At 40.1% G+C, this 25,779-nt stretch overlaps 4 protein-coding genes across 4 annotated transcripts; 1 reads left to right on the top strand and 3 right to left on the bottom strand.

The window, feature by feature from the left end:
• Nucleotides 1-1,190: 1,190 nt before the first annotated feature.
• LOC139636898 (cerebellin-1-like) lies at nucleotides 1,191-5,443 on the bottom strand. The gene is made up of 5 exons (XM_071505298.1): nucleotides 3,881-5,443; nucleotides 3,675-3,788; nucleotides 3,123-3,302; nucleotides 2,190-2,321; nucleotides 1,191-1,918 (listed from the first exon to the last, which is right to left on the bottom strand). The coding sequence occupies exons 2-5, from the start codon at nucleotides 3,766-3,768 to the stop codon at nucleotides 1,617-1,619; spliced, it is 708 nt and encodes a 235-aa protein (XP_071361399.1). The 5' UTR covers nucleotides 3,769-3,788; nucleotides 3,881-5,443; the 3' UTR covers nucleotides 1,191-1,616.
• A 159-nt stretch (nucleotides 5,444-5,602) lies between these two features.
• Nucleotides 5,603-10,015, bottom strand: tppp2 (tubulin polymerization-promoting protein family member 2). Its single transcript, XM_071505299.1, has 4 exons — nucleotides 9,616-10,015; nucleotides 8,326-8,517; nucleotides 7,430-7,583; nucleotides 5,603-6,688 (listed from the first exon to the last, which is right to left on the bottom strand). The coding sequence occupies exons 2-4, from the start codon at nucleotides 8,514-8,516 to the stop codon at nucleotides 6,497-6,499; spliced, it is 537 nt and encodes a 178-aa protein (XP_071361400.1). The 5' UTR covers nucleotide 8,517; nucleotides 9,616-10,015; the 3' UTR covers nucleotides 5,603-6,496.
• Nucleotides 10,016-12,095: 2,080 nt separating this feature from the next.
• ftr84 (finTRIM family, member 84) lies at nucleotides 12,096-15,515 on the top strand. The gene is made up of 7 exons (XM_071505395.1): nucleotides 12,096-12,813; nucleotides 12,958-13,053; nucleotides 13,236-13,469; nucleotides 13,555-13,711; nucleotides 13,818-13,874; nucleotides 14,076-14,129; nucleotides 14,338-15,515. Exons 1-7 carry the CDS (start codon nucleotides 12,241-12,243, stop codon nucleotides 14,877-14,879), a joined length of 1,713 nt encoding a protein of 570 aa, XP_071361496.1. The 5' UTR covers nucleotides 12,096-12,240; the 3' UTR covers nucleotides 14,880-15,515.
• Nucleotides 15,516-24,018: 8,503 nt separating this feature from the next.
• On the bottom strand, nucleotides 24,019-25,749 carry LOC139636743 (ecto-ADP-ribosyltransferase 5-like). Its single transcript, XM_071505032.1, has 3 exons — nucleotides 25,523-25,749; nucleotides 25,296-25,379; nucleotides 24,019-25,216 (listed from the first exon to the last, which is right to left on the bottom strand). Exons 2-3 carry the CDS (start codon nucleotides 25,353-25,355, stop codon nucleotides 24,458-24,460), a joined length of 819 nt encoding a protein of 272 aa, XP_071361133.1. The 5' UTR covers nucleotides 25,356-25,379; nucleotides 25,523-25,749; the 3' UTR covers nucleotides 24,019-24,457.
• Between the last annotated feature and the right edge of the window lie 30 nt (nucleotides 25,750-25,779).

The raw sequence follows: 25,779 nt of genomic DNA, 5'->3' as shown, positions 1-25,779 counted from the left end.
AGACTCATTCAGCCATTTAAATTCACCCTGTATTATGTTTGTACGTGTTAGCTGGCTGCAATCACACACTGCGTTTCAGAAATCATATCTGTTCTTGTCAAATCAGCCAAAAAACCTACAAAAATCTAATACAAGAAGTATCTTATTGGTCTCTAATTGAATGCTTTTAGTGCTGATAAAACTGTATGCCTTATATCCTTTGACATTTCAAACATGGAATCACACTAACTTCACACTACAAGTGTTATAATGGTAGAACATGAGAAACAACCAGTTACTGCAAATAGTGTCTGTTTGGCTGATGGAAGAAAACTGAAGTTTTGCTGGGGAAGAATGTCCTCGCTGTACCCTGACTCACCACTAGATGTCACTTTAGCTCTACCTCTGTCGACACTGCCTAACTGTAGCTATACTACAGCCACCTCTGGGCTAACAGAACCATTTTCATGCTTTGAAAATACAAAATACAATTTATAATTTATAATTTAAAACTCTACAGAAACATGGGTAACACTTTATAATACAGACACAAAACATACATAAATAATACTTAACCAGTTGTCAAAGAAGTAGGGAACTAGGGGGAAAAAACAACATAAAAATTCTCAATAAGTAAAACTATGCACTCAAAGTCACAAAAGTAAAAGTACTCATATGCTTTCACTGTGTTATATACACTCACCAAGTACTTTATAAGGAACACCTGCACACCTGCTTATTCATGCAATGATCCAATTAGCCAGTGTTTCTGAAGCTGTTGATCTCCTGGGATTTTCACACACACAGTCTCTAGAGTTTTTACTCAGAATTGTGGGGGAAAAAAGAGAGCAGCAGTTCTGTGGACAGAGAGAGGTCTGAGGGGAATGGTCAGACCGGTTAACGCTATCAGAGAGGCAACGGTAACAAACTGTGTTTGTCAGCTATGTGCCCCTGACAACTATCCTCCTGGTTTGGGAAACATTGTGTATCTGGCCACTCTTACTCTTTGATGATTTGGCTTGGGGCCATCTATCCTCTACCACTGCAGGAGTGGGAAATGTCTACTAAGAGATCGACCATTAGTAAATTATTTTCAGAGGGAAATACACATGAAATTGCTGTTCCTGTTATTTACAAAATGCGAGGTTGTACTGTACAGAATGACACATGGAGTAGTTCTGCACCTTTGCTAAGAACCCACACACACAGCCTTGAGTACTACAGTATTTATTTGACACAGCCTTCAAAATGGAGATATACAGCCAAACATAATATTGCATTACAAAATAACAGCTGTGTGTGTATACCTTTATGTTAAAGACACTACACAATATTATTTTATTTATAACTTTTTTGTCACCTTTTGGTATCAGATGAGATATAATATGTGTGCATTGTCAGTCATTTTAAATTTTGTAATTCGGTATTTATCACATCAAAGACCACCAGAAAAAAAGAAGCTCCTGCACAATGGGATTCAATGTAACAGCCCTGCAATAAATATTAAGTTCAAATGTTCTCACTCCTGGTGTTGGAATAGTTTGTGTGTTCTGTGTTATCAAGATTATTATTATATTAAATTGATAATTTCAGATTTACTGAGAAAAAAAAAGTCAGCCCAGTGAAATAAACCAATATTAGGCCAGCATGGGGTAAATCAAGGAGCCAGAGAAGGTGTTTAGACCCTCGACGTTCCCACACAGCTGCCTGCCGCCCAGCAGCTCTACGTAGACCTGGCCTCCCTGCTGCAGTGAGAGCAGCACTGCCTGGGAGCTGCTGTCCTCTGAGTCCTCCCTGTTGTCCTCCCAGGTGGAGGCCACCACCTCCCCGTTTCTCATGAGTTGCACCTTGTAGTACATCCTCTCTCCTGCCATACCCACCTTGGAGTAGACTGAGAAAGAGAAGGAGTACAGCCCGGAGCGAGGTGCTGTGAATATACCTGGAGGGATAAGATTTTTCAAATTGAATCTGGACTGGACATTTATCTCGAGGTATTGTTCACTCACTCCTCTTTGAATCTAACTATTATTGGATGAGTATGATCCATGTTTGACCTCTGTTCTGTACATGTTAAGTGTCTGCCAGACAAATACTAAAACTTATTTCGATATTCATCTTTGGTTAAATTTGCTAATCACTCCTGCCATCACATGAACAATGGCCGGCAACAGTTTTATATAGTGTTGAAATTATTGCTTATGAGCACTTACCCAGAGCAGGGTTATATCCACTTCCTTGGTTGAGGCTGATTACATCGTAAGGAATCGGACTGTTTCTGGTGAAAGGTCCAAGGCAGTTCGTTCTGGGGCTCATGGAGGCTGTGAACGCAACTCGTATCCCTCCTGAGTCAGAGGCAGGCCAGCAAGGAGAGGCAAAGACACTCTCATGTAATTTATTGTTACTGGGTCTTCAATTGAAAATATATGTTTAAAAAAAATGCAGTGGCAAATATCCAGTTTGAGGTTCAAAGTTCATTCTAGACCTTGGAAACTAGTAGTTTGCTAGTTAGTGGCAGTTCCAGAGGTTTTGATCACATTGTATGGTCATACTCAGTTAGCGTGGAACTGTAGATGCTTCAAAATGAACTTTTGAAAAAAAAACAAAAAACAGGCTAGCTAGCTACCAAGCTACACTCATGAAAATAGCATCAGCGAGCTGGTGCTGAGCATGGATAAGACATTAAAAGGGTAACAACTCTTAAATTAACATACTGCTTTGATCAGTGCGAGAAAAAAAAAAAAAAATAACTGAAACAGTTGTCAGCAGAACAAGTCACTTAGAACCAATTAGTTAGAGCTAATCAAAAGCAAATAAATCCCCCTCTCAACCATAGACTAATACGAATGCAAAGACAGGATGAATGACTAAAGTCAAAGAAGGTTGTATTTCACTCTGATTATCAGGAAAGGACTTTTCAGCCATGTTGAATGATCTATTTAAAACAAAATGAAAAAAAATCAACTTGTACTTAACTTTTAAAGTGCTCAGAAAAAAAAAAAAAAACAGAAGTTTGAACATCTACAATTCCATGCAGTTTTGTCAACATCTTCTGCATCAGTAGGACCATCCCTTAAGTAAATACAATGATAGACTGAAAACAATACAAACAGTTTTATCACCAGCTATAATCATATGAAGCGTACCTATGACTTCCAGGACGCCGTCACCCAGCTGGGACATTCTCGTCGACAGGTCCATCATTCTCGCAAATATTTGATCTTCTGCTTCCTGGAGTTCATGGTTGGCACAGCAGCAGCCCCGCTGGCGCTTGAACGCACACTCACAGTCCCACTGTCTGCACGGGAGCTCCCCCTCCCACGCTACTGCAAACGCACACAGATGTTTTGTTATGGACATATAGATAAATAATTACGTAGTGTTAAATGTATACAACAGATTCTAGCCCAGACAAAAAAAAAATCATGAACATTTATAGATTTTATGCATTTTAGAGATACAGAGACAGAAATAAACAGTAAATGAAACATGTTCATTTCAGGTTGTTAAGGGGACAAAATGGGGAGTCAGCACACAAAATAGTGACTCTGTTCTCTGTCTTCCTCTGTACCAATGGCTGGCTGAAGTGTTTTGCTAACTACAGACAGTGGGTCAACCTTCCGAACATGTTACCTCTCAACTGTAATCAAATGTGAACGTGTTCTCAGACCAGGAGTTTGTATAACAGTGTGGTTCACCTGCTGCCGCTCGCAGGCTGCTGATAGTGCTTTCGGCTCTCACACTGTCCCACAGCAGGCCCAAGACAAACAGAGTGCATACTACAGCTCTCATCTCACAACACAAGGAAACACCTGCAGACAGAAAGATTTGTGAGAATGAAGTTCGCTGAAAGTCTTTGCAGTCAAAATAATTTCACAGGTAAAATTTTTTGTTTAGAGCGTACCTGTCCTGTAGTGTCCACGATGACTTTCCTCGACAACTGTTCCTTTTCACTTCAGGTTTATTTCCAGACGGGTGGAGAGATCTTTGTGTACACTCAGCCCGCGCTCTCCACTGAATGGTCTGTTTCCCTAACTTCACTCCGCTCTCATACACATTTTTCACTGTGCTACTTATTCTAGGTGTGTCCTGTGGATCAAGATTTCAGAGGGGACCATCCTGATGAGCTCCCCAGTGTATATCAAAATTTCCTACAGATTGTATCTCATAGAGCCAGTGTGTATATACATACATCGGTTGTTAGGGTCAGAGGTGTCATATTAGCTGATGGGATCTCTCAGTTTGTTGTTTATGATAAGCCTGCTGCACTATCCCTCTGCACCTGGCACTGGCTCAAAGAATGGCCTACTTTAGTTTAGGCTGGTGTTTCCAGCAGTGTGTGTGTATGTCCCTCTGTTCACCGTGATCAAACTATGAAGGAGCAGTTTGAAATGGAAAGTGCTGAGTTGGACTTTGACGAAACAGGACTTTAAGAGCATCAAATGACTTATGCTTTTGAAACCTTTGTTGGTCATAGTTGCTCAATGAAAACATCATTAAAAGATGTGTCTTGTTAACTACAATAAACACATTATAGCTCTGTGAGTGTGAGAGCTGTGGTGTTGCAAATCACTGTAACCTCACCTGTTTCACAGTATCTAGTTTAGTGGGTCAGAATTGTGGTTTTCTGAATATTGCTCTAAATCTGCTGGATCTGTAACTACAAAAAAAAAAAAAAGAAAAAAAAATGTAAGAATATATTGTGTCAATTTTTTTGGTTTAAAGCTTGTTTCAAGTGCCCCACAAGCAGTTAATGCAGTTTTAAATATCTTTCAATCAGCACTGAATCTGACAAATCTGAAGAAAAGAAACTTACTTTTAATAAATACGCACAAAAGTTTCACTATGTCCCATTTATTCATACATTTATACCTTCATCAAATCATGAGTTGAGCATGATAATATACAGAGTACAGGCTCTGTATATTGAAATTCAAAGCCAGTATTCACCCAAAACTCAAGTGATGCTTATCAGGTCAGGCCTATAGTGTGAGATATAGAAGAGGAGAACTACCTTTAAACATGTGCACCACATGATAAGCATTGTTAAATGGTTCCTGTGAATCCTTCGTAAATGCCATCAGTGTCACATTACAAGGAGGGTCCAGGTAAGATGGATGAGTATGTACTGAGTGTTGCTTTGTTCTACATGGACCCTTTATGTTGTGAAACTGTATCTTGGCTATTTCTGGAAATCAGCAGGGCTTAGGTGAGGGATATTTTCATGACAGAAACTATGACCTGCATTGCCTTAAAGAGCTATTTAACATATACTTGAGATATTTGCTTTTTCTTTACCTGTAAATCCTGTTTTTGAATGTAGCTTTTCTTATAATCTCATTCTCTTGTTATGTTAATAGATGTTATATCTTGTTATGAGGGGCATGGCTGCATAACAGACATGCACTGTGTCTGTTGAAGCTAATTCCCAGTTGTTGATTCTGATGAGATTATCATGTTCTTATGTGCTCATGTTCCCTAGATACTGTGTTTAAATTCGAATTAGGTGATAGCATCTAAATAATTTCGTCTGTCATGTTTGTGTTGCAGTATCCCTCCACAGTAACTTAAACTTAAACTAAATATAATATAATTACGTACTGTATATCAATGTAAGACAGCCACACATTTTCAAATATTTATTTAGATTTTTACTTGCACTTCTTTTTAAATGCATTTTTCAGCCTTTCATTCTAGGAGAAAAGAGATATTTTTTATTGATTAGGCCTAGGAAGAAAATAAAACAATATGAAAGGATACGTTACATAAGTATCAAGAATTACAGCACAATGTTGTCAGTAAGGGAGAAATAAGGAATAAAGACATTGTAGTATCCTTTCTAAGCTATAGCTTCATCAGGGCACTCTGTGTTCTTCACTGTTTGTTACAATTATCTACATAATGTAACATATTTAAAAAAAAAACAAAAAAAACAACAACTTTGTTTTAATGATTTAAATAAATTTCATGATAAGAAAAATAATGGGCACTGATTGGTGATATGGCAAAAGGCACTGAAATATAAAGTGATGCGCTTAGCAAGTGAAGGAGTGACCACTGACGGTGTCATTTCTTGAAACTGGCTAAATTATCATCCATTGCATCAAGTTAGTTGAGAACAGCGGCACATGACATTAGAGCATTCACGCTAGCGGCTACATCGATAGTAAGGCACAGCGTTAAGCTATGGTACAAAGGAGAGTGAGTGTCCATGAAGCAAGCTTGGTCACACGTACAGTTTAATCTTTTGGTCCCTGTAAAATAACTGAAAGTATATAGAGAACACCTCATAGCTGCTGCCCCTACTGCAGTTAAATATATCCATTATTTTTAATTATTTTCAGGAAATAGTTTCACATCCTGGTTGTCACATATGAAAGCCTTGAAACTCCAATTCTATATTTTGCCCACAGTGCATATATTTTCTTTTGTTTTCAAAAATAGAGTAGCCAATGAATTTTTGTTCTTTTTTTTAAATACCCCTGATTCAGGATGAGGTTTTCATAATCTTTTATCAGGATTATGCTTCTTTCACTTTTTCCTCATAAGTGCCGCTGCCCTTGTAAGCCGACACATAGCCACTGGTATCTGGGATGTCTTCACGCCCAGCCTTCCCTTTTCCTTTGCCAGAATCATCGAACCGCTCCTTATGTGACCCGGTGTACTTGGTGGTATCAGTCAGTCGGTCCACTGCTGCAGCCTTTGCCACTTTCTGAACACAATAGAAGATTAAATTTACAGTGAAAACTGAAATAACAAACAGGTATTAATTATTATCTATTGTAATTATTATTATAATTATTTTACTTCTCCATTTATTCAGGTACAGGCAAGAGCACACACACACGTAGTCAAGTTTTGGTCATTTCTGAGGACATTACATTGACTTACATACGAAACCTTAACCAAACCTTCACATGTCTTCACTCTCTTCACTCACAAATTCAATGATTTATATTATGGGAACTTGCTTTTTGTCCCCACAAGGAAGTTGAGTCCCCACAATGTAACTGTGTAACATATGTCCCCACAGCAGTACAAGCACACACACAGTTTGTCTCCTTTGGAGTATAATCAAAAACAACACTGAGGCAGATAATAACCCAAACCAAAACATTGTTTTTGGGCTTAACATTGGCCCTGGCACAAGATGTGTGAACACATTATTATGAATCTCACTCAAACTGAGTCCTTCGACGTCCTTCCCCAGTCTTAACCAACCTCAAATATATTTAGCTTTAACAAACTTTAACAGGTATTTTCTAAATTGTACCTAAATTGTAAGCTTTATCCATTTAAAAATGCAAACATAGTGATTTATCAATTGTATCAATCAGAGCACTATGGTATATGTATAACTTTGGATAGATCCATAAGTGTAATCGTCGGATATTGCATTCATGAGGGTGGTGAAGGGTGAGTATGTTGTGATTATAACTTATGAAATACTCACAGTGATCCCGACGTTGGAAGGTTCCTTCCCAACAATCAGACCATAGACCTGCTGTAGCGCCTCCTCTTTGCTTTTGCCTTTAAAACGTTTGGAAGCCAACTCAGTCAGGGCCTGGTTGAACTGTTCAAATGTGATTACACGAGCTGACTTTGCCCTGAGGAAATAAAGTGTCGCCAAATGAGGACCCAATAAATTTAGTCCCAATAAATAAATCATCAGTGTTTATTGCTAATTAGCAAATGTTAGCATGCCAAGATTCTGATCTAAGATGGTGGACATTTTGCCTGCACCTAAGGACAACCTCCCAGAGCTGTTGGCCTCTTAGTCTTGTTGAAATAATTATAGTTACGTAGGTGTGTTCTGCCATGACACTGAGCAAATTTTAGAGGCAGTGTGACTGCATACAAAGTTCATAGAAAGATTGGGTGGGAGCAAATAAATGGGAATTCTCCCATACAGTGGAAACTGATGTAAAGACCTGGTTGAAAATTCTTAAACAAATCAAGCAAAAAAATTTGCACTTATCTCACAGCTTTATAAAACAAACTTCATAAAGAGATGAAAGGGTAAAAGGAGAAAGAATGGGGGGAAATAGGAAAAAGAACTGGAGTTCCTGGTGACTCCAGAGATCAGACAGAGTCCAAACTGGACACACTCACACTCCCACACACTGCTACCTGGCTGATGTTACAGTTCACATCAGCACATTGGCTCCTTTGTTCCGACAGCAGACCACAATTGCTAATCTAAAACTATTCATTCAATTAAAGACAAAAGATTAATAAGCACCACTGACTCCATGGATCGGGCAGCTGGAGTCCTTTGCAACAGCTGACACTACTGCATTTCTTGGCAGTTTGTTAGCTGTGGAAGGTGGAGACTGAGTGAAACCTTACTTGACTTTGCTGAAAACAATGTCAACATCAGTGGTGGTGACGTTCTTGCCATCGATGATGTGGCAGTCCTTGCAGAGCTTAGCAAAGTTCTTGCCGTTCATCTCCTTCCCTCTGGCCTTGGTGTCGCCATGGACTGCAAACTTCTGGAAGGAGGTCTCCACCTCCGCTACAGACACTGAGCCTTCAGCCATGCTGAAAGATAAACATGCACAACACACGCATTCCTTGTCAGTGTGCAGGCAAACAGAAGGATTCAGGTACTGTTGTCACAGGCTCATGCAGTAGTATAATAGTTGGCTGTGTTGTCTTAAGCCTCCTTCAAAAGTGATGACAAAATCTCCTCACTTTGGGTGATGTTCAATTACTTTCTATCCTTGTGAGGACATTTAGTGAAATTAAAGGAATTCATAATGACTCTATTAGCTGATTGACTTCTTTCCTGCCAAGAGGTAGTGGCTGCCATGATGGTTAGTCTAAGTACAAACATTGATCTCTCTCCCTCTCACACACACACCCACAAACACACACAGTCTGGATGCAGATACAGACTTTCACATCCATCACTCTTCTGTTACTGTTACTCAAGCTACTCTTAGGCCACTTTAATTCAATCAACTCCATTTCCAAATGGCTGCTCTGCTGTTCAGTGTGGTGATTGAACAAACACGCTCTTTCTCGTTCGCTCTCTGTCTCTCTCTCTCTCTCACACACACACACGCACACACATGCACACACATAAAACCAACACAGAGTTATCCATCACTTGTTGTAATCATTACTGTTGATCAAGCTAATGGAAATCAGGATGTACCATCAGTAATTTTGGGTAATAAACTGTGACATTAAAATAGGATTTGTAAGAAAAATTGAGAAAAAAAAAACGAAAGAAGAAAACTGAAAGTATCAGCTTACTTTCAATTTCCTATTCCTTTGGGAGACATTTTATTTTTGGCCAGGTGGATAAAAAAACAGCTGAGAACATAACAGGCATTAAACTACAATAAAACAAATAGCTGATAAAAGCATGCAACAGTGCTGCATTTCTCCGTAGCTACGTGTACTTTTGTTAACAATACTGAATCTTAAATCAAAGTTTATTCCTGCATCTAAAATTATGTCATCGTGGACATACAAATATCATAAAGGTGTCATGATTAGAGCATAAACAAAGACATCTACCCATGGCAACTGATAAATATCTATTCCTCAGCCTTGTTTTCTGCTGCTAAGACTGCATTACTGCATTACTAGATGCACCAGTGCTAAAAATAGCCAGAAAGTAAAATGTACCTGCTGCTGTAAATGTGGAAGGATGCTATGAAAATATTCAAGGAAGTCCTGATTCGTGCACAGGTGCTCGATTTCTTCGTCCCACTCCTCCTCTTTCTTCTTCTGTCTCCTCTGGCTCTCCTCCTTCCGGCCACTCCCAGGCTTTCTCACGATGACGACAGAGATGGAGAGATACAGAGAGGCAGGGGGAAGAAAGAAAAGAGGAAGGGAGGAGGGAGAGAGGACCAACCGGCACAGTCAATGACATCATGGGTACTCAGCCTCTCTTGTGTCTATTCAGTCTCATTAGCTTCTCCCTGTGCACACTCCTGTGGAGAGATTATGTAAGTTATATTTATATTGTTTTATTCCACTGCATTATTTGTCTTTGGGGAGGGTAAATAAAGACGGTTGCTCTCCTTTCTCCCCTTTTGTCCCTCTGCAACACTAAACTCAGCTCACATCTGCCATGCCCGCTCTCCATCACTCTCCCAGCCTCTTGCTTTCTCTCTCTCTCTCTCTCTCTCTCCAACTGTCATTGTCACAAGAGCACTTCTGTCTGGACAAAGATGAGAGCAGCCCTTCAAAGGACAAAGAGCACTGACCGCATCTCACAGCTCAGTCAAACTGCATACCACAGGCCACTGGAAACTCTGATGAGAGTGAGATCGTTTTTTGTGGATAATGATCTTTGTGCCACAACTGCACCATAATGATCAAACATTACTCTACTGCTGGGATTCAGTACACAGATCATTTTTGAGCTACATTTTACACTGGCTTTATTTCAACAAACAGTATTTTTCACCCTGATTATATACTACTCATAGTTAGAGTGGTGGAAATTTAGTAACATTGTCTAAGTGCATTTCAAAGAGAAATATTACTTCCTGCTCCACATTGTTCTGATGACAGTAATCACTTTGCAGACAGGAGGTAAACTGATCAGATTTGCAAAGATTAGGAGCCTTTGCTTCTGGAGGTTGCGATTGGAGAAGGAACTGGCAGGATTGTGTGGTGTTAAATAAATTGCAGGAGACAGTGAAAGCTGGACATAGCAGGGTGGTGAGCCGGTGGTTAAATGCTGCAGCAGGGAGCTCTGAATAAAGATGAACCACAGGTGTGCAGGTGTGTGAGGTGGAAGCGGGAACCAGGTTGCCACGCCCAGCAGGACACACACAAATACGACAGGGCGGGGCCAAAAAACACATGAGAGAGAGAAAACAGAGGAGAGCACAAGGAATGAGGGAAAGACAAGAAATAATCCTCACAAAAAAAATAGATATTTCTTATGCTTTTGATGAAATTGGTATTATTAAGGTGAGCTAAGAGGCAATGGAGGAAACTCTTAGAAGGCAAAAACATGGTGGTAACCCAAGTATCAGTGTGCAATATTTAAAATACAATATATGGTTTCAAGGGCAGATCTAATCCTAACCTGACTCAACCTTACTTTCTTTTCTTGGTGCCCCAAGCATTTCTCATACTGTCTTTACCTGCAGCCAGCTCAGACTCTGAGAATATTTTTTCTGGCCATACTGTAGCTAAATTATAGGCAGAAATTATTATAATTTAAGAGTTTGAATAAGATGGAAATTTGGTACTTTTGAAAATATATAGATATAGATACACAGATATATAGACTTGTTGCTTCAGGATAAAGTTTTTATGGTTAAAGCATCAGAAAATATCATTAACTGAGATTTAATTGGTACTGATGTTAATGTGTTCAATAGAATGTCAATCTATCAATTTAGGAGTGAGAGCAAATTCTTCCTTTTTAATTTTTACTATTTTAATATATATTTGCAAATAGGAGATTGTGCCTTTAAATAAAGCTAAAATTAAAGATATATATGTTATTGCTGCAGCAGTGCCCTCTGGTACTGATAGTTTTTCAGGTTTCAAATGTACTGCTGTGGGAACCCACACATCGAAACTGACGCACTGTATTTTGTCCACAGGATAAATAGAACAAGCTGTTTTGACATCATGCACCATCATGAAACTCAATGCTACTGTAGGTCAAATGGAAAGCTGAAGGACTATGTGTTTCCCCCTTGGAAATACTGACCAGTACTGACCTCACACATGGTAAATGTTGGTTTTAGGAGGATATTAATGGAAAACAACATTATAAAGCTTTGATGCTTCTCCCAGGAGCTACAGCCTGTGGTGACATTATTTCATAATGAAACTTGTTTTGTACAAAAATGTGACAAACACAGGCAGCACACAGTATCAAGCAGTGGCAGTCCCATGGTGTTGAGACTTCTTTAATGTAGATGGTGGCGGCGGCTGACATCAGCTGTTCTTTTTCTCACAGCTTGACCTTGCGGTGTGAGTAGAGGTGAAATTCCTGCTTTGTAAGCAGAGTCAGTCACGGTTGCAGACCTCAGTACTTTCACTCAGAGGTTCTGTGGGAAGACATAACCTGTTTGCTTATAGTAGAAACAAAGCCTTCCCTTTAAATATCAACAGACAGCAGCATCGTCTCTGGTTTGAAAAGCGGCTGTAGGATCGTAGGAGCCTGTGGTTGGACTCTCTCTGGACCTGGAAGCGCTTATTTAATGGACTTACTCACAAACTAACTAGAAACTATTCTGATTCAGAGTCTTTCCAGTATTTGTCTCATCCAGCATCATCATGGCTGAGTCTGGTTTCCCTTTACCACCAGACGCTTACTGTCCACTGTGTGTGGACACGCTGAGAGACCCAGTTACCATTCCCTGTGGTGACACCTACTGCATTGAGTGCATCAAGGTCTACTGGGACCAGTTTGACCACATGGGTGTGTACAATTGCCCACAATGCCGTGCAACCTTCACGCCAAGGCCTGTGCTGAGACGTAACCTGCCCGATGTAAACCACGAGCCACGGCGCCAGCTTCCGGAGCTGACTCCTTTTCCCTACATGCATCGTGAATCCTTCTGCGATTTCTGCGTTGGCCGTCGCAACAAGGCCGTCAAGTCGTGCCTCATGTGCTTGGCCTACTACTGCGAAACGCACGTCAAGCCCCATTATGAGTCGTCTACCTTCAAGAGACACAAGTTGGTGGATGAGACGGGTCACCTGGACAGGAAGATCTGCCCCCAGCACGAGAAAGGCCTGGAGCTGTTCTGTCGCTCTGACCAGATGTGCATCTGTGTGCTGTGTACTGTCAGAGAGCACCGCAGCCACAACATTACCTCAGCAGAAGAAGAGCGCGTCGAGAAACAAGTGAGTCTGAATTGCCAGCAGCTTGTTATACGTCTGACTGTGATTTTGAGTGTCTCACACAGAAACTGGATCCTAATTGATGTCATAGACTAAAAGTGCATCTTGTGATTCTTGCCTCTCTTCCCCTCTATGTCCTTCCATCAGAAAGTCCTGGTAGTCACCCAGTCTGAAGTGCAGTACATCATCCAGGAGAGGATGAAGGAGCTGCAGGAGCTCAAGCACAATGTGGATGTTCTCAAAGTAAGAACAGACGTAGCCTAATCAAACATTCCCTAAAACTTCAATTGATATCCCAGGAATATTTTAGAAAAATGTCTACCTTAAAGGCATTACTTCTAAATATTTTAATTTGGAACCATCCAGTCTTAGTGTCAACTCTTGCTGTACCTTAAACATCCTTACAAACTGACTTTACTTTTTAGAGCGCTGCCCAGCGAGCACAGGCAGAAAGCGATAAGACCTTCCACGAAATGCTCCAGGCAGTGGAGCGCTGGAAGGCTGAAATCAATCAGATGATAATGGCCAACATGCAGGCGGCGATGTCGCAGGCTGAGGGCTACGTGGAGCGCCTGGAGCAGGAGATACTGGAGCTACAGCGCAGAGATGCGGAGCTACGGCAGATCCTCGAAACAGAGGACAACATTCACTTTCTGCAGGTGCTGGAGGATCATACACAGAGTTGATGCTTTCTCTCAGATTGTGTTTCTGGACTATTGAGCTTCTTTGTTTGTTTTTGAGCAGAATTTCCCGACCCTGTCTGTTCCTCCTGAGGCCATGGTGCCCAAAGTGCTCATCAACCCTCAGTTCTCCTTTGGAGAGATGAGCAAGACGGCCACAGAGATGAAGGAACATCTGGATGACATCTGTAAGAAGGAACTGAGCAAAATCTCCAAGACAGGTTTGCCCTAATGGATAATATTCACAAGTTACCTTTTTTTTAAAATGTGAATCATTTGTGAAAAGCCTGTAAGTGGCAACTTACTAATGCTGCACCATCTTCACAGTCAGTGAAACCCCTGTGTACATACTTCTGCCAAGAAATGGAGACAAACGACTTAAAGGTAAGTATCTCTCATACTTTACTGTTAAACACACAAGAATATTGATAAGAGTGATTTTATTTTATTTTTATTTTTTGGGAAGAGAGAAAAGAATACGAAGATGAAGTGTTTGATTTATGTAATTATGTTAGATTATTTAAAAATAAACTACAAAATGAAATTAATCACAAATAATATCCATGTTTTTTGATATCCAAACAGTTCCCTCCAGAGTAGATTTTCAGGAGCCAAAGACAAGAGCAGACTTCCTGAGATGTGAGTAAACTGTTTATGGTTCAGCACATTTCACGTATTTCAGTGTAAAATTTACAACAACATATATTTATATTTATCAATAATACTGTGATGTTTAGGTGTTGTGGGTGAAAAAAAGGCTGACACATTGAATGGATGAATGACAGTCGATGCTTGTCCTCTAAACATAAATAATTAACAGATGTGTACTGTGGCTGTTTTTACTCAGATGCCTATAAGATGTCCTTCGATCCAAACACAGTCTATAAAGAGCTGGTTTTGTCCGACGGGAACCAGAGGGTCACACGGAAGAAATCAGTCCAGTTTTACCCAGATACCCCAGAACGCTTTGATGGCTTCTCCCAGGTGCTGTGCAAGGAGCCTCTGACTGGTTTCAGGTTTTACTGGGAGGCAGAGTGGGGTGGGGAGTTTTCCATCGGTGTTGCCTACAGGAGCATCAGTCGCAAGGGGAAGAATTCACACAGCCTGCTGGGCTACAACGATAAGTCTTGGAGTCTCCTGTGCTCAGAGTCCGGTTACTCTGCCTGGCACAACAAAACAGACCGAGACCTTCCCAATGCTCCACGGGCTACAAGAATCGGTGTGTACCTGGACTATGCAGGCAACACTGTGGCCTTTTACTCAGTATCAGAGACAATGGAGCTCATCCACAGTTTCAAAGCTCAGTTCAGTGAGCCTTTGTATGCTGGCTTTGGTGTGGGCTCCTCAGTTACCCTCTGCCAACTGAAGCAGAGTTCAAGACCTTACTGAGATTGAAACAACTGAGGAGTTGTGGAAGTGTAAGTACTAAATACTGACTGTGTGGTACAATTTATTGTCTGCAACAAATGAGTTTTAAATGCTGTCTTGCACAGATTATTTTTGTTGTTGTGACCACACTCTGTATGTTCCAATAATATCTGGTGATAATGTCTCTGAATGTGATTTCAAGGCCCTTATCTTAGATCTATGCCAATGTGTTTATTTCATCCAAGTTTCTGTTTGGAGAAATGCATATTGATTTAAGGCTGTCACTGCTCGTAAAAATATAGTAATTATCTGTAGATAATTAAGTGTAGATATATGGTATATATATTGATGCTGTATAGGTATGTTTGTTCATGTGTACAGTTAAAATAATCTACATGCTGTTTCAGAAATTTCAAGCTTTTGCGGCCTTACAGAGAGCAGCTTTCACAATGAAGTTATAAAAAAGCACTTTATAACAAACTAAGTTAGGAAACATATAAAAGTTTGATCATGTTACATATTTAACAACTGTGTGTACTGTAGGCCTAGTAATGGAGTGTATGTACTGTACAAATGTATGTGTATATATATGTTCTGGAGTCTCTGTAGAAGCTGATTCCCCCTTTGGAAACAATAAAATCTAACTGTGTTTCATGAGTTTTTGTTTTTTTTTTTCTCAAACTAAATTAATGGAATTGTTGGTGTCATAGAATAAGTGGTTAGAGACAGCTGCTCAGAGACAGCTGCGTTTAGTGGATAGTTTCCCCACCCTGATGAGAAAGAGACACCTGCAAATACCAGAGGACACTGTCACAGATAAAACAGCTGCCACTGTATACAACTGATTAATTAAAGCAAATTACAAAGCTACTCTTACCAATAAAACCATCTTTTTAAACCGAAAGCCATACCAACAATGGACACAGGCCACCTTATACTTCCAAGGTTTACATCTGAGCACTATCACAGGATGGACCATTGCAAGTTATTGTTGAGCACCCAGGAAGCAAAATAAGGAAGATCACACCTGAAAAATGAGACAGACAAGGATCTCAGCCACAGTCTGGTGAAGAAAGATGAAATCAGAGGCTATTCGTTCTTATCTTCCCTTTACTTTTAGCCACATGAACTTTGGTGGGGAGACAAAAGAGAGGGTTTGTTGAATATGTATGTATGTCCTCACAGTGTTCATGCTGTTTTCTTCATTTCACAAAAAATAAGAAATCGAATACACAACTGCTGTACAATGCAAAAAAAAAAAAGTATGGGTTTATTTGGTTTTTTTCACCGCTCTTAAACCATATTGAAACTTCCTGGTTAAAAACCATTTCATCACATTCATCATATCAGGGAACTCCAGACCCCTGAATGTGTGTCCTGACAGCTGCTGCGAGCTCTTGAAGCTGCCCCTGTCACTTTGGCCTGAACAGCTTCTCACATAATGAATATGACCTGTTATATTTATTATAATTTTTTTTTAAATATTTTTACATTTTTAATGTAATCTTTACCTGAATATGATGTCTTCCATGCTATTGTAAAAGTTGTTTTCAATGTTTTCAATGTTATTTTATTATTTTTATCTGTTGAGAGCGACTTTTATTATTTCCCATTGATTCCATGATTTGCAAATGAAATAACTCAAAGGTGCAGCACTGCTTTACATGTTTGCCCCGAAACAGACACGACGCATGGCCATGGCAGGACATGCAAACTTACAGGTGTCGGAGGCAGTCGACCAGCCTCTACAGAAAGAGCAACAAGTCCACGAGAAGCTGTGAAATTCGTCTGGCATTGACGTCTCTACACACAAAGCAATCACAGTCCAGGCTCTTCTCATCTGTGGTTCTCCGGTGGTGGAACGAGCCAACGAATGCTATCAGAGCAGGGGCGTCCCTCTCTATCCTCAAGGATCTCTTAAAGACTCATTTCTTCCAAGAGCACCTCCTCTCCTGACACCCTAACATGCCTGATTAGCACTTACTATGCACTTCCTTTACCTGATCTCCTTGCACTTTTTAAACACATGTACTACTTATTACTGACAAGGCCTCCTACTGCACTGAAGCTTTAGTGTTGTCCCTCACCTGTAAGTCACTTTAGATAAAATCGTCTGCCAAATAAGTAAATGTCTGCAAACATTTTTGAAGCAACAATTATTTTGTAGCAACAGTGCACACATAAAAAATGATTATGGACTATAAATACATAATGAGATTTGGGTCACATTTTATATATCCATGAAGCTCTTTATTCTAGTCTTTCTTCTAATGTATGTGCTACATTGTAAAATATATATTATTATATATTGTAATATTGTATTGCTTTGTGAATAACTTATAGAATATAACATATAAAATATATATAGAAAGATATTAAAGGTGCTGTAAGCAGTATGCATAAAATAAAGGGGATATACACATGTTCTTAGGAAATGAACTTGAGTTTACTCCAGATAGAGACATGGGTAGGGAGACGGCCAAATGCTCTTGAGACAAGCACTTAGCTTGACTGAAGGCTCAAGACTTACATCAGGGAAAAATAATATTTAACATAAAACTAAAAATGTCGCAGATAACAGTAGGGATAGGAGATGAAAATGTAATTTTGTCCAAGTGAGGTGAACAGACAGTAACTCGCCGAGGCTGTCATCTCTCCCAGCAGACAGAGGGTAAAAGGCGGGGCACAGCTCAGAAATAGGTTTTCAAGGCAGTGAGCCCTTTACTCACTTTGCTATTCAACAACATTTTCATTTTGCAGTCTGTTTAGTGATTGTTGTTTTTGGAGTGTATTTGATTATGTCAACAGTAAAAAAACCAAGCTGTAAGGTCATGTGAAGCTTTTTCCACGTCAGTTCAAACCCTCACTTCACTGCTGCCTGACCAGAACTCCAGACACTGCTGAACTCCACACCAGGTTTGAATCCACAGCTGTGTAGCTTTCAATTAAAAACAGTAAAGGTAGCACATGATGATGTTTTTTATGCTATCACTGTGAATTACTAATTAAATCACTGTGACGGTTTGTTGTTCTTTCCAGACTCAAAATGAAGACCACCTTTGCAGCGAACAGTTCGTCAAGCTACCCCTCCATTGTTGAATCTTATTTTGTGGCTTTATCCGTGGCTTCAGCTTCAGTCAACATCATCCTGGGCCTTCCTCTGAATGGTTATGTCATGTGGTTGATACTGGCAGGGGCCAAGGGAACTTCAGACTTCTTCTCTCTCAACCTGGCTATGTCTGAGATCGCTTTCTCTTTATCAAGCATATTCTATTTTCTTTATGTCAAGTTGTATTTACTTTTCTGTTTTGAAGTCTTCATGTTTTCACTTGGCCTTCTCTTTACAGCTCGTCCTCTCTTCCAGTGCTGCATCTGTGTTGAGTACTATGTTGCCGTTGTCCACCCTGTGTTTTTTCTTCAGTCTAAACCCCTGAGGTACAGGGTGGCCTGTGGTTGTGTTGCCTGGCTGATTACCCTGGTTTCCTGTATCTATTCCTGGTACAAATATTCAAACCCCATGTATCTTTATGGGTTTTTCACACAGAATTTGCTCTTCTTCTTTGTGTTGCTTTTCTGCTGCCTCTCAGTTCTCAGGGCGTTGAGACGCCCGGGGCCAGGAGCAAAAGGCAGAGAGAGGAAGGAGAGCAATGCAATGAAGAGAAGGGCCTTTAAAATCATTTTGCTAATCATGATTTCGATGGCCATTAATTTCTCTTTGTATGTGGCTGCTATTCCACTACAATGTTGCTTGAAGTCTATGGAGTTTACCACTGCCTTCACCATTTGCACAGCCTTAGCTTTAACAACCGGGTTTATACAGCCCTTCCTCTACCTCCACAGGGATGGAAAACTTATCTGCTTCAGGGAGCGCTAATTATCACTATCACTGTCGATAAACCCCTTGTATCTGGATACACATGTGCTGTATATTGTGATACAGTACAACAAGTTGTAGTGTTTTCTGGGTTTGAGTATATCTGGTTTAGATTTACATTTATATGACAAAGCACAAATTTGCAAGAACACAGCCTAACATTACCATACTGTAGGTGTTGTGTTGTCTGTTTTCCTTTTGGATTAAGACTGCTGTAATGTCAATGAATAATTGATAATGACTTTGCATGTATTCCTCCTTGACTGTCATGGTGACAGCTTTCTTTTTTCCATGTTATAATTTTTCATCGTTTGTGACAGGTAAACAATGTAATAAATCTTATCCATTCCCTTAACAAGATTTCAGCGCTATTTATTTATTATAGTTTTTTTTATTTATTTATTATTCTTAATGTTTGTTGAATAATTGGATGAGTTCAGTGTATTTTATTCGAGTTTGATGACTGTGAAGGATTAGAGGCAATACAACAGCCCTGCGGCAAAAACTACCACTGTGACACTACAGAGAGACTCTGTCCAAGACGTGAGTCACATCCGATGAGGTTGTGATAGATTGTCAACTGTATCATTACTGTTGTTTTTTCTCTTTACATCCGCCCCAGTGTTTTTAAAAGTCCCACCTTCTTCAACATTTGCTCATGACAACTATGATATGGTTCAGTTAAGGGAAAGATAGTGGTAAAAGCAAAACATGATGTCAGATTTCAAGTCGGTGACTGGACACAAATGCTTCATGTAAGTCTGATGTGCTATAGCCGCCAATCCAACCTGCACAACCTGACTTTCTGCCTTACTACATATAAAGGCTACGGTTAAGAGATGTGAAATGATACGATATGGATGTGATTCCTTGGGCTGATACTGGGCTGAAATTGTAACTGCAACTCAGTGAAAATGTCCATACTATCATTTGAGGAACACAAGGATTTCCAGTAGAGGGAAATCCTTGCTGTAGAGAGAACCGCACGGATGACGTATCACCCAGGTTCTCTCGACAAAAAGCCAATGGGACTTTTACATTGGCTTTTGGATCACAACAGACAAAAAGATGTGTGACAATGATACTCACATGTTTTGTTCAGCACAATAATCTTAACAAATGAACGTTTTTATGATTTTTGAAGCCTAAATACAATCGTCAGAAGTAAAGATCTAAAGTTAGTCCTCTTACAAAGTTAGACCACAGACCTTATTTCAGTCACCTATCCAAGAACCCATTAAAAAAAAACATAGACTTCCGAGAAGGGGAACCATAAGTGCTAAAATGCTAACTAATTTCTGTGTTTTAGGACTCTCTCAAGCTCTATCAAGATGTTATTACTAAACTGTAAAAGCGGCTGAAGTTTATGGGTCGTACATAAAGAAACTCAAACCAATGTTGTTAGCTCAGCTAAACCCAGTATATATATATATATATATATATATATATATATATATATATAACATGTGCATAATGAGTAACTCCCATCACTGAAAATAGCCACTGGCTTTAAAGCATTCAAAACTTTGGCCACTCTTGAGTCAGCAGCAGCGTAATTTGCATGTGTGGTCACCAGAAAACTGCAGCTGAGCATGTGACGCGTCACAAATATGAGAACTTCACATCTGATATGATCATTCAAACAGGACAGAAAATAAACTGTGGTTTGTATTAACTTCTGTTGAATGACTTAATATATTACATTGTTAATAATGTAGTGTTTGCTTATGGTTTATGACTTCACTCATCTTAATCATTTTCTGTGTTCAGTTCTGACAGTGGATTTGGTAAAACTGTGATGCTGACCTACTGTTTTTCTGTGTCTCCTCTCAGTCAGACTCTGATTGCAGGACTTGACCCTAAGAAAGGCTGGACTGAACGTTTTTGAAGAAAACCGCGGGGAAAATGAACTCATCTAATGCACCTTCACTATCTGACACCACCATTATAGCCACCGCCTCCACTTCAGTCAACCTCGTCCTGAGTCTGCCAATCAACAGCTATGTTGTGTGGCTGATAGCCACCAGACCAGGAGGCACATTGGTGGCGGAGTTCATCCCTCTCAACCTGGCTGTGTTTGAGATTCTCTTCTGCTTGCTTTCTGCTTTTATCCCTCTCAGGCACATCCTCCCCCCATCTTCACCTGTGGAGTATCTAGTAAAATTTGAACACGGTTTTCTGTGGAGTGGCCGCCCCATGCTGCAGTGCTGTATCTGTATAGAGCAGTTTCTGGCTGTGGTTCACCCTGTGCTGTTCCTCAGGTATAAAACTTTGAGGTACAAGGGGGCCTTCTCTGCAGTGACCTGGGTTGTTATCATCGGCTTTTCTGTATTTTACTTACTCTCCCCCAAGATTAAGCATCTTGTTTTTGTGAGTGAATGTTTGGTCTTAATATCAGTGATGCTGTTCTGCTACTTCTCAGTCTTCGTGGCTCTAAAAAGGCCACCCCCGGGGGAGGGGAAAAAGGGAAGAGATAACCTGATGAAGAGAAGAGCTTTTCTTACCATCTTAGTGATCATTGTGTCATTTGTGGGAACCTACCTATTGTGGTGTATTATCATTATATCTAATCTAAGCAGTTGGGTTTCACCTGAGAGGAGATTAATGACAAAAATTGCCATTTGCATTACTTTTGTCTCTGGGTTTGTCCAGCCTCTTCTGTACCTGCAAAGGACCCGAAGAATATCTGGCTGTAAAGCTGTGTAAGGATATGTTTATTCTTGACCACTGGGAATAATAGGTAGCCTCTTTAAACTGATCATTTAGCTGTAAATCGAAGAATGAGACGCTTATTTTAACATTAAAAGGAGATTCTTCCTGTCATCTTCCTTTTGAATTAATCTTGAATTTTTACTGAATTATTTATGTTTTGTAGCTTTTTTAATTCTACAGCCAATGTTAAGTTTCTTTGTTTCCTTTATGTCTCTTGTAGATAGATCGATCTTGTAGACGAGAATCTCATAAAGGCTATCTGTGCACTTTTTGCTCAAATAAAATAATGAGGGAACTGTTGAACTGGCACAGTTGTTTCTGTTTGTTTATTAACTGAATTTACTGGACAACTGATGACAATCTGCTCATTTTCTTTGTGTCCAAGATGAGACAGTTCAGATAGTTGCATACAGCAGATTTGATAAATAAAAACTGTCCATACTTTACTTTCCAAATCTGAAAAAGCCAGTTTTCAATTATTTTCCATTCACACACAGTGTCCACAATTTAGTACAACACAACACAACTGAGAATCTTAACTTGGTTATTTCACAAATACTTACTCATTTGGTACCAACATTGAAGAAAAGTAATCAAATAGACACAAGCGTGATATTAGGTCAGTTTTCTCTGAATGGAGGCTCACTCACTGTTTTTAATCATTACATATTCTCCCTTGAGCATGAGTGAATTTGCCAGGGGCAGACCCAACAAAGGGAGGCACGCCTGTGTGTGTTATTTCCCACTAGATGGCACTGTTCCCCTCCTCTGCTGCTAAACAGTATATTTTAAATCCGATAACATCTGCATCTTTTTGTCACAGAAAGAGAAACAGGTTTACAAGAAAACATCTTTGTTCTAATGTTTTGTCACTATGTTGGGTTGAACAATAATCTCCTAAAGAATCCCAGTTTGGTGAATCAGATGTTTTTACACTTAGACACTTTACCCTTGTGTTCAGTTGTTTAGTAGACACAGCTCCCACTGCTGTATGTGTGAAAACAATAATAGCAAATCATTTAAATAAAGTTTTGTCACCTTTGTAAAACCTAATGCATAAAAAAGTGTTAAAATGACAACACTTCCCTTCACAACAAACTGGGCCTGCATGACGAGGGGAACTGTGTTAGGTTCCCTATTAGGTTAGGACCCCAGAGCAGAGACGCACAGAGACAGGAGTTGGAAACTGAAAACTTCTTTAATGACACGAACCCAAAAACAGTCCAACAGAGCAGGCAAAAGGTGGCAGGAGGCTGGCAGGCAGGTGAATGGCTGGAGAAACAGAGCGACGGAGAATCTGGAGACTGGGTAGCCGGGGAACAGCATGCAGGGAGAGAGCATGGAATAATCTGGCAGACAGTGGGTGATGAACCGGGGGTTTTAAACTGGCTTAATGACTAATGGGCTGCAGGTGGGTCAGGCTTCCACTGCTGCACCACGCCCCTGCCACACACAAGCTCTGCAGGGAAAAAACAGAAAAAGGGAGGGGGAACAGAAAGAGAGCAAAAAGTGCAAACAAACAAAAACATACAACTCAAAACTGTAACAAACTGAACTGAAACAACGTTTTTACCATAAGTAAGGAAACATTTTACAGGCTATCCACAAATACATTTATATTCCTTTTGTCAGCCAAAGAGTTAATCACACACAAAGGAATGTGCATTATGTACATGTTTATACAGAGAGGTCTAACTTCTCTTTTGACCACACACTGAAATAAATCCTAAGTAACAAAAATCAAAGTACAATATGTCCTTTGGGGCCCTGTCGTCCTGTGCAGAAAGCTAGTCCATTGCATGTAACCAGGTTAACAACCGAGGACTGTGGTGCCTCTGTTCAAGATGAGACTTATTTAAAAGACATTTTTATCCCCCAGTAGTGATCAAATTTCAGAGAAAAGAGAAATTTCATTTTTATCTCATCTTATTCCTAATTCCCTTGAACCCTTGTGTTTCTTTGTTAACTTTCATGCATGTGTTCTGAAAGTGCTATGTCAGTGAGGTTATGTTTAAGATTCAGTGACTGAGAGGGTAAAATACACTTTTACAGTAAGCAGTGGTTATATTGAAGAGAAGTCACACTGATGGCGTGTGATTAAACATTTGCATGTAGCCGAGTCAGATAACAAGGAAACAAAGGCACAGCACTGACTGAGCTTTCAGACACATACAAGTGACACTTTCTGAGAACAAGATTGTTGGCGGTTCATCATGCAGAGTAGGTGGAGGGCCTTTATTTAGTGCTGAGCTGTGTCTGCAGTCCTCTTCACAGGAAACACACTGCCCCAACGGCATCTGTGTTGCCTGAGCAGTGAAACCCAGGCTTAAAAAAAAAATCTTAAGGTGGCTCAAAAGAGCCCAGTAACCAATCAACTGAGAGCTTTTCTCATTTTGGCAATTTTGACTGTTGGACAGTGAGATACTGACACAGAGATAAGTTTAGTAAATGAATCAAACGGAAACACCAATGGAAATTAGTTAGTGAGCTTTAAGTGTTTGTGACATGCTGCTAAACCAGGCAAAGGAAAATAAAATGTGAAAAAGTAGAAACATATTTGACAAACATGCACAATTTGTGGAAAAACAGGATGTTTTATTTTCTGACACATTTAGGTACAATAACACTGTGAGACATTTAAATGCAGATCACATGTGCAATTCAACTCAATACAACATATTAATATTATTGTATGCACTGACCAACTTTCTTGAGAAAATCTTCTGATATTCATTCACAGTTTGATGAAAGTACAAGAGAGAGCAATGTGTTTTCCAGATGCTTCATCAGGCTCCTAAAAAAACTCTTTAGTCATTTATTATTATTAATTCACCTCACAGTTGATACTCTTCAATATATGATCATGTCCAATATGTGTTAACATCCTAAAGAATACAGATCCATCATAACAGTTACATAGTTCTTAAGATTCAGTTAGTTGATATGGTGCATCCTGATCTATTACTTTGCATGTTTTAGTGAGCTGTGTGTAAAACATGTAGGGCTGCTAGTTTCAGAAAAGAGCACAGTTCAAATTGGAAAGCGTTTCCCCTGTGCTTTTCAGTTTGTAGACCACCTCACATGGCAGATCCGGCCGGACAGATCTTCTCTCTACCTCTGTGACTTTAAAGACCTCATAAGGAGGAATCAGCACTTCTCTTTCTGACTCTCCATGCTTCGAGTACAGCGAGATGTCTGCTCCAGAGCATGTAACGATCTCAAAGCATGACTTGTCCCCAAATCTTTCAGGGCTGGGGAAGGAGCCCATTGAGCTGGAGGTAAAAGAGCCAAAGCGAACTTCCATATTGAGGACGTCTTTGCTAAAGTAGCTGTTGACTCTGCGGAAGCCAGTCACACATCGTTCCGCTTCAGGTTTTCGAGCGTTGAGAGTTTGAAGGGCGTCAGTCAGGAAAAAGTGAAGCGCATGATACCTGAATGTGGTCGTGTACTCAGATCTCTGGGTTTGAACTGCGTGATTAAAATCAAGATATACATTTGGTTTGTCGAGGGTATAAACATAAATAGCCATGATCTGCTCTTTCCCTAGTGTGCCAGAAGGTTTCTTCCCCTTACGGTTCCACTTATTCTTGTAATATTTCTCTGCCTCAGCCCAGGCCAGGCTGAAAGTTTTGACTTCGTTCTTCTCATTTGCGAGATCCTGCTTCTTCACTCTCTCAGCCATCTGGGTTTTGCAGCCAGAGTACATGTCATCAACAGCATTTGGAGCCAGATCCAGTGGGATTAGATCATTTGATCCAGCTTCTGCAGAGTTCTGCAAAAGAAACAATGAGAAAAAAAAATTATTTGGTGCTAAACTTACATACACATGTTGCACTTAAGCAAATTGCTACCTTTGCAAATCCTATACAGATGCTAAAAGTCATTAGCACCGCTGCCCAAACTCCCATCATGGCCAATTTCAACCAGCTGGAAACCTGCACACAAAAAAATTAATAAATACCTCTTTCAGTAAACACAAGTTATAAAAGCAAGACACAGGGTCAGAAGCATGTATTTCCAGACTGATAAAACATTTGGAATATCAAGGGGAGAAATTAATCAGAGGTGAAACCTTTACCAGATGTAAGTGAGATGAGGACTGAGGAAGCCGGGGATCGAACCACCAACCTTCGGGCTCTGTCTCCTCAGCTACAGGTACCCCATGTTTGTATGAGGGGGCGTTCCGTGTTCGGGAGCAGCATGACTGCGATAGGCCTACTGGGGTTGGGGGTGTAACCGCCTCGATCACGCCACGCCCCCTAGTCTGCAGGCTGCAGCCGGACCGATGAGCCGGACCCTTCTCCTTCCTAAAGACTCACAAACTGTCAGCTGCAT

Source organism: Trachinotus anak, unplaced genomic scaffold (assembly GCF_046630095.1).
Source record: "Trachinotus anak isolate AG129_WGS33_773 ecotype Australia unplaced genomic scaffold, CSIRO_AGI_Tana_v1 ptg000019l, whole genome shotgun sequence".
Lineage (NCBI taxonomy): Eukaryota > Metazoa > Chordata > Actinopteri > Carangiformes > Carangidae > Trachinotus > Trachinotus anak.
The sequence above is the reverse complement of the archived record's forward strand: the minus strand, read 5'-3'. Positions and strand labels throughout refer to the sequence as shown.